General features: G+C 44.5%; 1 protein-coding gene across 1 annotated transcript in view; it reads right to left on the bottom strand.

Moving 5' to 3' along the window:
* The window catches only part of ripor1 (RHO family interacting cell polarization regulator 1), a 150036-nt gene that overhangs the window by 21991 nt on the left and 113326 nt on the right, over window positions 1–14719 (bottom strand). The window contains exons 12-13 of the mRNA XM_052028707.1: window positions 11178–11307; window positions 8446–9189 (exon numbers count right to left, since the gene is read on the bottom strand). Coding sequence (XP_051884667.1) covers window positions 8446–9189; window positions 11178–11307 — 874 coding nt within the window. The remainder of the gene's footprint in view (window positions 1–8445; window positions 9190–11177; window positions 11308–14719) is intronic.

The raw sequence follows: 14719 nt of genomic DNA, 5'->3' as shown, positions 1-14719 counted from the left end.
ATAATACTGTACTGCCTTCCAAAATAAACAACTTCACATTTTCCCACGTTGCCCACTCACTGAACCTTTCAAAATCTCTCCACACACAGTTTGTATCCTCCCCCCACCACACAACTCACCTTCCCACCCACTTTTGTATCATCTGCAGATTTGGCTGCTGTACACTTGTTTCCTTCCTCTGAGTCATTAATAAATACTCTAAATAGTTGCAGTCCCAGCACTGGTCCCTAACCTGAAAATGACCCCCTTATCCCTATTCGCTGCTTCCTGCCATTATCCGATCCTTTTTCCATGCCGATATATTACCTCCAATACCATGGGCTCTTATCTTGTGACTTAACCTTTTACGAGGACCTTGTTGATCGTCTTCTGGAAGTCCAAATACAGATTACACTCTAACCATTTTGGTCAAGATTTCCTCAAAAAGATTTAACAAATCTTTTTGTGAAATGAGCCCGAGGGTGTCATTTATTGCATCCGGTGCGGTCTCCTGTGAGAGACCCAACACAGGTTGGGTGACCCCTTCGTCAAGCACCTTCACTCCGTCCGCCGCAACGGCCAGGACCTCCCAGTGGCCACCCACTTCAGTTCCACATCCCACTCCCATACTGACATGTCTATCCACGGCCTCCTCCACTGCCACATTGAGGACAGGCGCAGGCTGGAGGAACAACACCTCTTATTCTGCCTTGGGAATCTCCAACCTGACGGCCTCAACATCGACTTCTCTAACTTCCAGTAACCCCACAACTTCTTTTCCTCCCCGCCTCCCCCCCAACCCCTTTGTCTTCCCTTATTCCTGTGGCTCCCTTCCCCCACCTTGATGACCTGCCCATCTCTCCTCCCCTCCTCCATCCTTTATTCCCTGGTCCACTGCCCTCTCCCACCAGATTCCTTCTTCTTCTGCCCTTTGCCTCTTCTACTTATCACCTCTCAATGTATTACATCTTCCACCAACACCCCCCCCCCCCCAACCTGGACTCACCCATCACCTGCCTGCATGTGCTCCTCCCCCTACCCTCTTATTCTGGCTTCTGCCCTCTTCCTTTCCAGTCCTGGTGAAGGGTCTCGGCCCGAAACGTCAACAGTTCATTTCCCTCCATTGATGCTGCCTGAACTGCTGAGTTCCTCCAGCACCGTTTGTGTGTTGCTCCAGATTCCAGCATCTGCAGAATTTCTTGTGTCTCCCAAGTTTGTCAGATGTGACCTCCCTTTTTGAAGCCATGCCAGCTCTGCCTGAACGAACAATGATTTTCTAATTCTGCTGCTTTTACTTCCTTATTAATAGATTTGAACCTTTTTCCAACAACAGATGTTGGCTAATTGGCCACTTTCTGCCTCACTTTTTGAATAAGAGGATCACTTTGGTAGTTTTCCATTCCTCTCGTGCTTCTCCAGGATCTAAGGATATTTGGAAGGTTACATTCAATGCATCCACTGCTTGCACTTCCTTCAGTCCAGTGCCCTCCATTCAGTGTTCACAGTGTGGTCTCCTCTACATTGGAGAAATCAAATGCAGATTGGGTGACGGCTTTGCTGAACACCCGCATTCAGCTGAGGGGTGACACAGAACTTCCTGCTGCCACTTTAATTCTCCATCCTGCTCCCACTCTGGCCTGTCAGTCTATGTGGCCTCCTGTACTGTTATAACAAGGCCCAATGTAAGCCTGAGGAACAGCATCCCGTCTTCTGTCTGGGCACAATGCAGCCTTCTGGACTCAACGTGGAATTCTACAACTTCAGTTAACTCGGTCTGTCTACATCAGGATGGACAAGTCATTCATCAACATAGAACAGTACAGTACAGCACAGCACAGCACAGGCCCTTAGGCCCGCAATCTTGTGCTGACCAAAATAAACCTACTCCACGATCAATCTAAGCCTTCCCTCCTACACCACCCGTAACCCTCAGTTTCTCTCACATCCACGTGCCTATCTGAAAGTTCCTTAAATGTCCCTATCATATCAGCCCCTACCACCACCCCCGGCAGTGCATTCCAGGCACCACTACTCTCTGTATAAAAAAAACCTACCTCTGACATCTCCCCTAAATTTTCCTCCATTTACCTTAAATGGATGTCCTCTAGTATTGGCCATTACCACCCTGGGAAAAAGGTGCTGGCTGTCCACTCTGTCTATGTCTCTCATAATCTTATACACCTCTATCAAGTCGCCTCTCATCCTCTGTCACTCCATTCATTTGTGATTTCGGCTCAGTTTTTCCTCACTCTGTTGGCACAGCCTGACCCACTGGGCATCTCCCGTAACTCTGCACTCACAGTTCAGACACTCCTTTGTCCACGTCCTTGCTCTCTAACTGCCCTCATTTCACAGCTTTTACGAACAAAGGACTTTGTTCTATCTCCCCATCTGCCCCCATTAACCCATCGACTCGGTGAGCTCACTTACAGCTCATCTCCAGAGTAATCCTGGACTCACCCAACTAGAAATATTCTCTTGGTCCTATCCATCCTTACCTGACCCTCCCAGCAGGTTGATACTAACTTTGTCTTGATGGTTATTAAACTACTTCTGAATCTTGTGGGATAATGGGGCTGCAGTGCTCGATTCACACAGGAAAGAACCATTCTCCACGGATGCTGGATGGGCTTGACGACCAATGAACAGGAAATTTGCCCTTGACATTGCACTGGGAGGCCATCTGTACTCAGAGGCATCATGGCACAGTCGGTGCCACAGGGAATAAAGTTTCCCTGATTCTCCAGAAACGGCCACACAGCTTCACCAGAGACCGTCGTGTCCTTTATCCCCACAACAGCTATGCAAGCAAGACTCCGTCAATGGGCTTGGCCACTCCCTCAGCAGCCACCACAAAAACAAAAAGGTGGTAATCACAACTGGGTTCACTTCTCAGCCCCTTCATTACAGTCCTCCAGTCCCCACCTCTCAGGCTTCTCTACCTGCTCCTTACTTGGGGCTGTCCAGAGTAACTGCAATGTTAATGGCCTGGAACTCAGTATTATTCCCTCCTCACCTCCAGTGGAAGTAGTCAGTTTAATGCAGTCAGGAGGTAACTTCCAAGGCTCCAGGCAGAAACATAGCTTGAAGAGAATTTGATGCTATTTTGTTTGAAATGTTCTTCTAAAGGCTGGTCCCCACTCGATAATTACTCATGAGAGATGGAAGTCACGTCAGCTATGGAGATTCACCCACCCAGCCGTTACCCACTGCATCATGTCCAAAGTTCCCCTCTCCCTCCCTAACTACCCATCGGCTGAAGCTGGCTGAGTGTGAGATTCTGGAAAAACACCTCCAGTGTGCAATACATCATCATATTACTGGATGGGCCAGCAAATCACACAGAGATCACACACCTGCTTTTATTTTGAGAACCTGCAGTAGTTCTGGAGGGAACAAGCACTGATTCCTGACACATCACATCCTAACATCCTCAACACACCTTTCCAGAATGATGTGCGTCAACTTGCCTGAAGAGTCTGCCCGTCAAGTCAATGAACAGCAGCATCAAATAGAGAAAGGGCCCTGACCTTCACTGAACCTAACTGAACACTGACGGGGTCCCAGTGACCTGAGCTGTGAGGGCAGTGGAGAAGGGCTCCTGTGCCTGACTGCTCTTCAGCTTATTCTTGGTACTTAGCACATGGGAACACTGCAATGCAGAACAGCCAGGCTAGCCTCACTGCTCTGTTGTTCAGTGTCAGGTGTCTCCTTGACTGTGAAGTCCATGTTGATTATGCTTAGGTTAAGTACATAGCAGCAGCCAACTCTGGCAAGTTATCCATCAACTGGGTCGGGGAGCCGAGAAGGGAAGATCTGTCCTGGTGGATCAGTTGAAAAGGAAAGTAAAATGCTGACTTGTGCACAGCTCCAATGTAGCTATTTGGATTTGAGGGGAAAGGAGGTGAATTCTAATTCTGGGTCCACTGATACTTGGATGAATGGATCAGTTATCAGAATAAAACCAGGGGGACTCAACCTCAAAGCCCTTTCTAGGAAAAGGGGGAGGGAGAGGGAGCAATGACATGGACTGGGAAGGAAATGGGGAATTGAGGGCCGCCCCAAAGAGGAGAAGGATGCCTTCCCAACTAAACTCACAAAGAGCACGGAGGAAGGAGGAGGAAGAGACAAAAGAGACAAGGGAGGGAGGGAGAAATTTAACTGGCTGAGTTTAGTCCTTTCATGACTTACATCAGCTGCGGTGGTTTCAGACACCAGTCCTGTTTGTCCAAGAACGATCTAGTCTATTCACAGCCTCTGGCTTTCCCTAGCACCGGTGGAATGTGAAGGTGCCTCTCAGTGATCAGACATGCCTGCATCTATCCAACCAACCAACTCTGCCAGTACTTTCCCCAAATACTATTCCCACCACAAATTAACAGCCTTTCTTCCCAAATTCATGGGATTGAGCATTACATTTTTTTTTAAGAAGTAAAATCAAATTCCAGAATAATTTCAACAGGAGTCAGGGAAGTCCTCAGGACACATGCAGACAAAAGGTATGCAAATGAAGTCAGTTTGCCTGGTGCCATTCAGGAACACTGCCAGATTGCCCTTGTCATTGCCAACCAGCAGTGCTTGTTGGCTCAGAGTTAATGGAATTGGCTTCTGCTTGAGGAGGGCAGGCTGCCCTGGCTAGGATTTAATAAGAGGACATCAGCCAGCTACACAACAAACAGTATTCCATTAACCTTATTATGTCAAGCTGGGTCATCTCAAAATACAGCACCCAGCACTTCCAAGTCCTGCGAGACATTAGCAAGGGGACTGGCAACGAGACTCATCTTTGGTGGCAGATCTCAACATCAACCCCACCCCGCCCCCCCAACCAAAACAACTCTACACTGTCACTCTCAATCTTCGGATCAATCTGCGGTGCATCACCACCAGCGATTACATTTCTGGCCAGCCTCCTATTTACCACACTCCATAAACAAACTCATCCAACCCTCTGCCTCATATATCCTCTCGTACACCAAGTCCAGGTCACCGATCACCCTTGTGCTCATTGACCTACACTGGCTCCCAGTCCACTAATAGCTCCATTTTAAAGTTATTATTATCAATGCTGTAAAAAGCACTTTCCCTTGGCTTCATCCCTATTTTTGTAACCTCCTCCAACACTGCCAACCAGATGTAAGCACTCCTCCAACTCTAGCCTTTTGCACATCTTGAATTTTAATCACTCCCCTAGCTCCCTCTAGACTTGCCTCCCTAAACTTCCCATCTCTTCACCTTCCTTTTCCATCAGGTCACTCTTTTAAATTGAACTCTTCAGCTGCTAGTTCACTCTTCTGTGTGAAGCACCTGGGGACACACTACTGCGTTAAACACCAAGTACAGGAAAGCTCCGACGGTTCGGAAATCCCGGTGGTTCTGCATCGAGCTCACTCACGAATCTGGAATGCGAGCTGGAGTCCAGAGCAGGTTCTGGACTGTGGTCGGGGCTGGGTCCAGACTATGGGGCTGGTGAGCAGCTGGAGCTGCAGTTGGGGTTTGGAACACCAAGGGTCAGGAATGTGGGTAGGTTAGCAGCCCAAGCCAGGGTCTGGAGTGCTTGGACATTTCTTGCTCCCTTTAAAATCACCGGGTTCACTGGAAAATTTACTGCATTACTGAGTAACATGCCAAAAACGAAATAAAAGTGAGTTTAGTTATAAGGAATAACATACAATAGTCCAGAAAATCTGCTCGTCCAGTTGTAAGATGCCGGATTACCAGAGTTTTACTGTAGCTGGATTTGCCTCAATTTTCAAATTGGCTGATAAGCTTTTCACACAAATACAGCTGGACACAGTTTGATGTAGTGGCCTCAGAGGGGGAAAAAATTGATCATTTAACCTTGTTTGTCCAAAAACTTCAATTTACAGAGGAGATACAAGATCATTTCTCAATGTGTGTGTGTAAAAATTGTGTTAAGCAACGGTGCCAGAGAGTGAGGTGGCAACAAAGACAAGCAGCAGCACAGGATGCCTTACCCTAGCCAGAACAAGGTTCTAACTTGGAAAGAATTGCATAAAGCAATTCATTTACTCTACACCACAAAGTCATGGGAAAAATCCAATTTTAGGGAATGTGCTTATAATCGTGGACAGGCCAAGAAGGTAGTCAGGGTCTCTTCAATTACTGACAGATGCACCAAGTGGGAGTAGTGGAGCAACACAAACAAAAATCATTCTGGAAAACTTTAAAGGTTTAAAATACTTTTCTGTTCAAATTGCTGTGCAGCAACTTCCCACCTTGTTCCAGCACTCTGAAGTATTATTCAATATTCATTCCTTTTCATCAAGTCCCCCTAAAAGGGACTGCTCTTAGTTTTCATGTCAGGCAAAGTATTCTGACTCATCTGAAGTATTTAATAAATAATCCAGTAACTACCCAATGCCCACAACGAACTGCATCTGACTTTTACTGAATGGTGGATAATTGAATGCTAGATTACAAGACCTAAGCTGTCTCAGACTTTCTAATACAACTTCATCATATGTAGCTCTGCACATGGAACTCCCCTGGAGTTACAGCTGACACCTCAGCGAGTGACAGATTCATCGGTCTGAATGGGCAGGCCCAGTTCCTTGGCCTGGCAACAACTGGGTGGATCTCAGCAACCTGGGGCAGCTGGCTTTACTTTGCCAGGTTTCAGGGTGCTGTGAGCATCACGACAGCAAAGCCAAGGTGAATGACCGGTGGGTCAGGGGCCTCTCCCAGTTACTACACAAAACTGATTTGCGTCTCCTGTTGCACAGATTCAGAGACAAATCAAAGACTCAGCAAGCGAAGGACCAGCCACACAAATGCAACCCTATCCAGGCTATACACACCCAAACCAACAGCCAGAGCACAAGCACCGTGGAAGGTTTGTGTTTCGACTTACAGCCAATGGAGGTGCTGTTCACAACTGTACTGACAAAAGCAGAATAATTCAGCTACAGCACGAGTCAGTGAAACCGACAAGTGGAAGCAAACATTCAGATTGCACAAGTGACAAGTAGTGACCTTGAATGGGAGAACTCACAGCCATTTCACTGCAGGTTCCCTAGAACACAACCACTCAATCTCTACCAACATCACCTAGGGATCATTACTGAACGAAAGGTTAAATGGACCCAGCATCACGAGCAGGAGTGCTGGGAGGAGACTGTGTTCTGCAGTGGCTGCAGATCAGGCCCTGGGGAGTGTTGTGGAACAGAGGGACTAAGGAGACAAGTACATAGTTCGCTGAAAGCAGCACCACAGGTAGACGGGGTAGTGAAGGCAGTGTTTGGCATTGCTGGCCTTCATCAGTCAGGGCACTGAGTCTAGAAGTTGGGACATTATGTTGCAGTTGTACAGGACATTGGTGAGACTGCACTTGGAGTACTGTGTACAGTTTTGGTCACCCTGTTATAGGAAAGACATAGTTGAAATGGAAAGGGTGCTAAGAAGATTTATGACGATGTTGCCAGGACTTGAAGGCCTGAGTTACAGGGAGAGGTTGGCAGGCTAGGACTTTATTCCTTGGAGCATAGGGGACTGAGGGGTGAACTTGTAGAAGTGAATAAAATCATGAGGGGCATAGATAGGGTGAATGCACACAGTCTTTTTCCCAGGGAAGGGGAATCAAAAACTTGAGGCATAAGAAATTCTGCAGATGCTGGAATCTGGAGCAATGCACAAAAAGTGCTGGAGGAGCTCAGCCAGTCAGGCAGCATGACCTGCTGAGTTCCTCCAGCACTTATTGTGTCAAAAACTAGAGGGCAGACGTTTAATGTGAGAGGTGAAAGTTTTAAAAGGGACGTGAGGGGCACCTTCTTAACTCACAGGGTGATGTGTATGTGGAATGAGTTGCCAGAGAAAGTCATTGAGGCAGGTACAATAACAATGTTCAAAAGACATTTGGATAAGTACATGGATAGGAGGGGTTGAGAGGGACATCGATCAAACATGGGCAAATGGGACTAGCTTGGTGGACACCATGGTCAGCATGGACGAGTTGTGCCGAAGGGCCTGCTTCCACAGTGTATTACTCTGACTGCACCATCAACAAGACTCAGTGGATCACTCCCCTACATGACAGCAAGCAGATCAATATCGTCTAGGACAGAGAAGACATTACTGTTCTCATGACGTAAATCAGATCATCTTTGGGATAAAGAGAGGCTCAATATTTGAGAAGATAGATAATATGACAGCACGGGGAGTTGAGAAGAAACCAAATGATTGAAGAACTCCAACCTGTGGTCTCACTTGATTCATTATTAGGTTATCATGCTTGGGTAAACTGAAACAAAGCTGGCAATAGCCAGAATTATTTAACTCCCACTGAGGAATCCATCTCAGAGAAATTTTCCAGCAAACACAATTGAAATAGACTTAGCACAAACTTCTAATAATAAATCAGCACAACCATACCACAGCTAGCAACTTATATTTTCATACCAGAACATTCATACCTAAATACAACCAACCCGAACCAAACACACTTACTAACAGCACTTCTTCCAAATGCTTGACCTCCATCTCCAACTTCTGGAGTTCAGGGAACTGGCCACGATAATCGTCAAGTGTGGAATTTAATATCATCAAAGCTTCCTCGATGCCCGAGTCTATGGGCTTCACTTTCCCTGGTTCTGCTGGCCCAGTCTTCTCCTCGCTCAGTTTGGTTTTCTCCTCTGTGGAGACAGCACTCTGAACTCCCACAGCAGCACCAGCAGCCTCAGCTGGGGGACCACACCGGACTTCAGGGATCTCTGACTTCACCAGTGGAGCCTCAGACTGTGGCGTAGCATCAATGCTCTCTTCAAGCACTGGCGGAGCGGATTCTGCCTCCAGGATTTGTGGAGACGCTGCTAAATTAACCGGGGCAACCACCTGTGCTTCTGGCTCTATGCTCACTGGGGTTTTCAAGTCCATCACAGCATCTACACTTGCTTCACTGATATGGCTGAGAGTTCTGGCAATTGGCACGTTTCCATTCCACGTTGTGTGCTCCGGTCCTTCCACTCCTACCAACTGGCTGCTTACCACAGCATTGTCTGTCTGAGGTTCTTCAGTTTGTGCTAACGTTATGGTGATTCTAGGCACGGTTCCCTGTATTTCCGGCTGCACCAGCGTCTTGGGTGAATGCCTTACACTGGTCGACAACTGTGGGCTGGAAGAACCATCAGAAGAATCAGAGGAGATGGACCAAGCAGCGCCGTTCTCCAGCTCTTCCTGCCTCCGCAGCATGTTCTAAACAAAGCAGAATAATAGTTTAGTTGGCTTCATGGACAGGGTGCAGAATAGCACATCACATGGGACAAGGTGTGCCTGGGGATGAGTTGCAGCCGGACTAAAGCAGTGCTGAAATAAAGTTCTACACTCTAGCTGAGAGTGAGAGTGAAAATGGAGATTACTGGGGCTACAAAACAACTGCATTCTAGGTATTACACCCACCTCTCAGGACTAAAAGGAAGCGAGGCTGTACCAACGTTTGTGTCAGGAAGCCTAGCTATTAGGTTTCAGGCAGTGAGACACTGAGTTCCTGCTGCTAAAATACCCAACTGATTGTAAAATTGCTGGGATAGGGCTTTGCCATTTGTCAAAGCCGTTACTGATTTTAAATGTTCACAGTCATTTACAAACTACTCAAATTGAAGTAAATTATATTAATAATAGTCAATACAAATCAAAAAGCAATTAAAAGTGCCAAAACATTGAGAAATAATTAGAATATTCAACTAAAGGATAACATATGGTCTTGTAACAAGTTCTACTTGATGACACCCCCAGGCTGATGATTATCTAATTACCATATGCAAACTACAAGACTATAACAAAAATGGAAAAACAAAAAATTGCACATGTTGGAGAGCTGAGAAACAGTAAATGCTGGAAATACTCAGGAAGTTGGATAGCATCTGGGGAGAGAGAAACTTCTATCTGATGAAAGGTCATTGACCCAAGATATTAACCGTTTCTCTCTCCACAAATACTGCATGACCAGCTGAGTATTTACATGTTCTACTTTTGATTCGGAAAGCGGAAGTGTAAAAGAACAACATAGCCAGACAAAGGAGGCAGGAAGTCCCTTGGTGGGGCCTAAACAGAACAACTTCCAAACTCAAGGTAACGCCCGAAAGAGGTTTAAAAAAAAACTAAACATCCTTAAATGATGTCCAAAGACTAAACAAATGGATGATAAAGGGACACTGAGACCTGACTATATAATAAGAACAGGAACCATGCATACGGCAGTTACCACCAGTACCCCAGCACTTAAACCAGGCCACAGCTGCTTAAATGGCTTATACCTTCCATGCTGCAGGTTACTACCTGAATGTGTATTCCGCTCCATCTATATCAACAACACCTCCACAACAAGCATACGTAATTATGAATTTGAAAATGGAACAACGATGTCCAATTTCAAACCGCAACATACAGACTTTCAATAGATGATAAAGCAAAATGTTTACTCCTCCAGCCAAGGAGAAAAAAATAACACATTAACCATGAAACCTAAATAATTGTTAAAACAGACTCATTTATAATCTGCAATGGCAGCTGGTAAACATAAGGTTAGTCTCTTTCTATACAACGCATCTTATGTCCGAGGCTGCAGATGCAAAACCAAATGTTATAATTTATTAGAAGTTTCAATCAGAACTTCTTTGAGGTCTCCCTTTTTCCACACCAGTTGTCCTTTATTCCTCCCTCCCCAAATTTCTCAGTCACCATGACAACTGCGTGTTTAAAATGTGCAAATGATATAATTTGAGTCAAAGACTTGGTGTGCCCAAGGGGTAGTGAAATTGTAAACATGTTTATAAAGATGGCGATAGTTTTGTTATTTGTGGCTTGAGAACAAAGGTTGCTCTCTTCGCTTCCACAATGTACAGGCCCACTCACTTCCTTTAGCGTACATCCCTGTCACAGCTCTCCAACAGCTGATGAACCTCACCTCATACCAAATCCTTATTTATGCTGTAAAACTCCATTTACAGCTCCCACTGCTAAATGATACAAAGTCAACTCTGAAAGCAATCATAAAATGAACACAAGGGAGTAACTGGATTGTACTGACTTAACCTGCTGACTGGAGGATCGTTTTGATTCTAAAGAATTCTGTCAGGGAAAATATTTTTAAAAAAACACTTTAGGGAATTTACCTGTCGCACCAGCTCTGCATTAACACTGCTACCAACAATACGCAGGTGAACATGCACAGAGACACTTACATAAAAGGCTTGTTCCCGCAAGGACGGAGTATCTGGTGGACTCTGGTTGTAGGTGGAGAATCGTTTGTTTACAGTGGCCACCTTGTTAACTGAGCTCGCAGCAGATGTTTGATCATCTTTATCAAATGGACTGAAAGACAGAGAATGACCAAACAGAATAAGAAAAAATGCACTGACATTGCCAACACTTCAGGCTACAAAATAAAAGAAGATATTTTCCCTCACACTTTTTAAACTTTGCAATTCAATAAGTGTTATACAAGGTACGCAATTAATGCAAAAACACAAACAACTTATATTTGTCAAATGCCTTGAAAGTAAAACATTCAACATGATACTTGGCAGAAACATCAAACAAAATTTGATACCAAGCCACATAAAGAAACTATGAAGGTGAATGAAAGCTTGGTCAAATAGCTTTAAGGAATGCCAAATGAGGCGGAGGATTTTTTTTAAGAGAGTCTTGGTAGTTGAAAGCAAGGCTGGCGTTGGATTAAATTCGAGAAACAGCCAAACACAGAGATTTTAGAGAGTCAAAGGGTTGAAGGAGACTTTAGTCCAGTCGAGCAAGGCCATGAAGGGTTGGCATGTGGGAATTATCAAATCAAGCATTCTTCACCAGGAAGCAACATAGGTCAGCAAGAACATGGTGTGTTATCAGAGGAACAGCACAGAGTTGGACAGCTCAAGTTTATAGACGAGTGGGCTCAGGCAGGAATGCACCCTAATAATCACGTCCAGAAACAAATACATAGATCACAGCACAGCACCAACCTCCAAAAGCAAGTGAGATGAGGCAGTGCCAGAGTTGAGCAACATAAAGCAGGTGGTAATACATGGTCTTGGTGGTGTGTGGTTAGTGCTCAGATGCTCCAGATCAAATATGATTCCATACTGTGAACAGCCTGGTTCAATTTCAGATACATGCCAGAGAGAGGAATGGAGTTGGTGGCCACTGAGAAAAGTTTGTGATGGGTATTGAAGTTGATAACTTCGATCTTGTCACGCAGTGTGACAATTTAGAGCTAGCAGAACCAAACAGGAAGTGATGATGCGGTGAAACTGGCTTCACCAGAGTACATGGGGACCAATGACTGTGTTTGCTGATACTGCTGTCAAGGGACAAAACATGAAATGGAAGGAAGCCAAGAATATATGCTTGTGGTAATGGTCCAACCAGGGAAGAGAAGCCTTTAGGTGGTGATTTGTTCTCCATGACTGCTTAACTAAGAATGAAACCAGTTGAGTGCAGTCCTCTCATGCCATGCATCGATGGAAGGCTCAAGAGAATGATGTGGTCAACTGCGTCAAAGGTTGAAGGTAAAAGATTATACGCACAATGACGATTCACGCAAGCCCTTAACCTAAAAGCTTCTGATAACTACTTTCACCAGTACTTGCTGTTGAATAGCGTCAGTTTATATTTCAAGACGGCTATATAGTTTTCTCTTGTTTTAAATAGGAAAAATAATCACACAAAAAGAGTTTTGATGGGGCAGGGTGTGATGCTGCAGAGATGGAAAACTTTTGGTCCACTCAACTCTAGGAACCTCTGACATTCCAGTGCAGAGCACCAGGGGAGAACTGCACTGCCAGAGGCTTAAACATTAAACAGAGACAATTTGCTCCCTTAGGTGGATATACAAGATCTATTTAAAGAGCAGTGAAGTTATTTCCAGCATGTTGGAGAATGTCTAATCCTTAACTGAGATCACCAAATCATTTACTTAGTCCTTTATTTCACTGCTGTTTGCTGTGTGCAAATTAGTGTTGCGTTTTCTTGCGTTACAATAATGGCTACAACTTATCGTTGGTAGGAAAGGTCTTTAGATGACCCCGAGATTGTGAAAGATGCTGCAGAAATGCAAGGCTCTTTTTCTTGTGGTATTACAACATATTGCTTATCAAAATGAAAAAAGCAATCCTTATTTAGACCTTCAACAATAACATGAATGAAGGAGGCCAAGGACTTGTATCAAACATCTAAATATGAGCAAAACAAACACCACCCCAAGAAACACTGTCACAAAGCATAGTGATTTACTTCGCATACTCTTTGGACAAATACACCCTTTTCCCTTCCTTTCCTGAAGGGGCAGACACTGATACACAATGTCTCCCATGGGAGCTGCTGACTTAAACTGCCTCATCTCCAGTCAAGAAGGCCAAGATCAATCATAAAATGTTAAACTTTGCTTTAGCCAAACTCACTCTAAAGTCAGAACAGAATTAACTCTGGAATTTATTCAAGTTAATGTGGCTAACCTCACATTTCCCAATATTATCATCCATTTGCTAACTTTTTGTCCTCTCACTTAACCAGACTGATCCCCAGTATGGTTAAATGAGAGGGCAAAAACCCTTGATCCACGTTAATATATTACCTGCAAAGTTATGAGCTTTTACCATGTTCAGCAAACTTTTACGTGGCACCTTATCAAATGCTTTTGGAAATCCAAATTCACAATATCTATTAGATTCCCTTTTTCAAATACGATGTCCATCATGAAACTACTGCAATTTTTCTTTAATAAGAATTTTCCCCAATGACAATGTTAGGATAACCAGCCTAGTTTCCTGCCCTATTTCTCCATCCCATCATGAATAGGAGCGTCTGCAGTTTTCCACACTGCTGGGTCCTTTTCAGAATACAGGGAATTTTGGAAGATCACAATCGATGTATTCTCTGCAGCCTTTTAGTAATAGGATGCAGACTATTGGATCCAGGAGACTTGTCAGCCTTTAATCAAATTAGTCTGGCTAGGGCATTTTTTCTAGTGCTAACTGGTTTAAGCTCCTCCCCCTCTATTATTATTGGAATCAGAGCCTGGCACGTCGACTTGAGCCTGAATGGACCCAAATAAATACGTACATCAGGGTCAGGTCAGGTACAAGATAAAATGATACTAGTCCTGAGATTTGGGGCAAGTGAGGCCAGGCCACTGCTTTGCTGCAGTGCATTGCACTGACCATATTTTAGCAAATGTTTCTTCCTGTTTGCAACAGTCAGTAGAGTGGGCATGTGTGGTATGAATGAGACAGGATACCTTGGACAATAGCATTCACAATGATGGTTGGGTTGGGTCAGGTCAGGCTGGGTACAGAAAAAATTCTATGTCCTTGGCCATGGTTGGATTAGGTCGGGTTTCTTTTTTTTAAACTTGAGCAATGCATAATTAGGATGCTTTTTAGTATCCTCCAGCATAAAAATATGGAAAATATTTGTTCAATGACAATGCCATATCCTGAATTCCCCAATCTCATCCTCTCAGGAATTACTTTAGCTAATCTCTCCCTTTTTATATGTCTGTAAAAGCACCAACCGTCTCCTTTTATATTTATTTCTACTTTACTCACATCATCTATTTTCTGCTTCAGTTTTTCTTTTAATCATTTGGTGGTTTCAAAAATGTTTGCCACATCTCTGGCCTACTACTAATCATTCCAACATTCTGTGCCTCATTCAGTTTGATATCACCCTCAACATCCTTGCTTAATCACGGATGGTTCATAATTCTTTTTTCCTCAACAGAATCTATTTA

This window comes from Pristis pectinata, chromosome 13, assembly GCF_009764475.1.
Source record: "Pristis pectinata isolate sPriPec2 chromosome 13, sPriPec2.1.pri, whole genome shotgun sequence".
NCBI lineage: Eukaryota > Metazoa > Chordata > Chondrichthyes > Rhinopristiformes > Pristidae > Pristis > Pristis pectinata.
The sequence above is the reverse complement of the archived record's forward strand: the minus strand, read 5'-3'. Positions and strand labels throughout refer to the sequence as shown.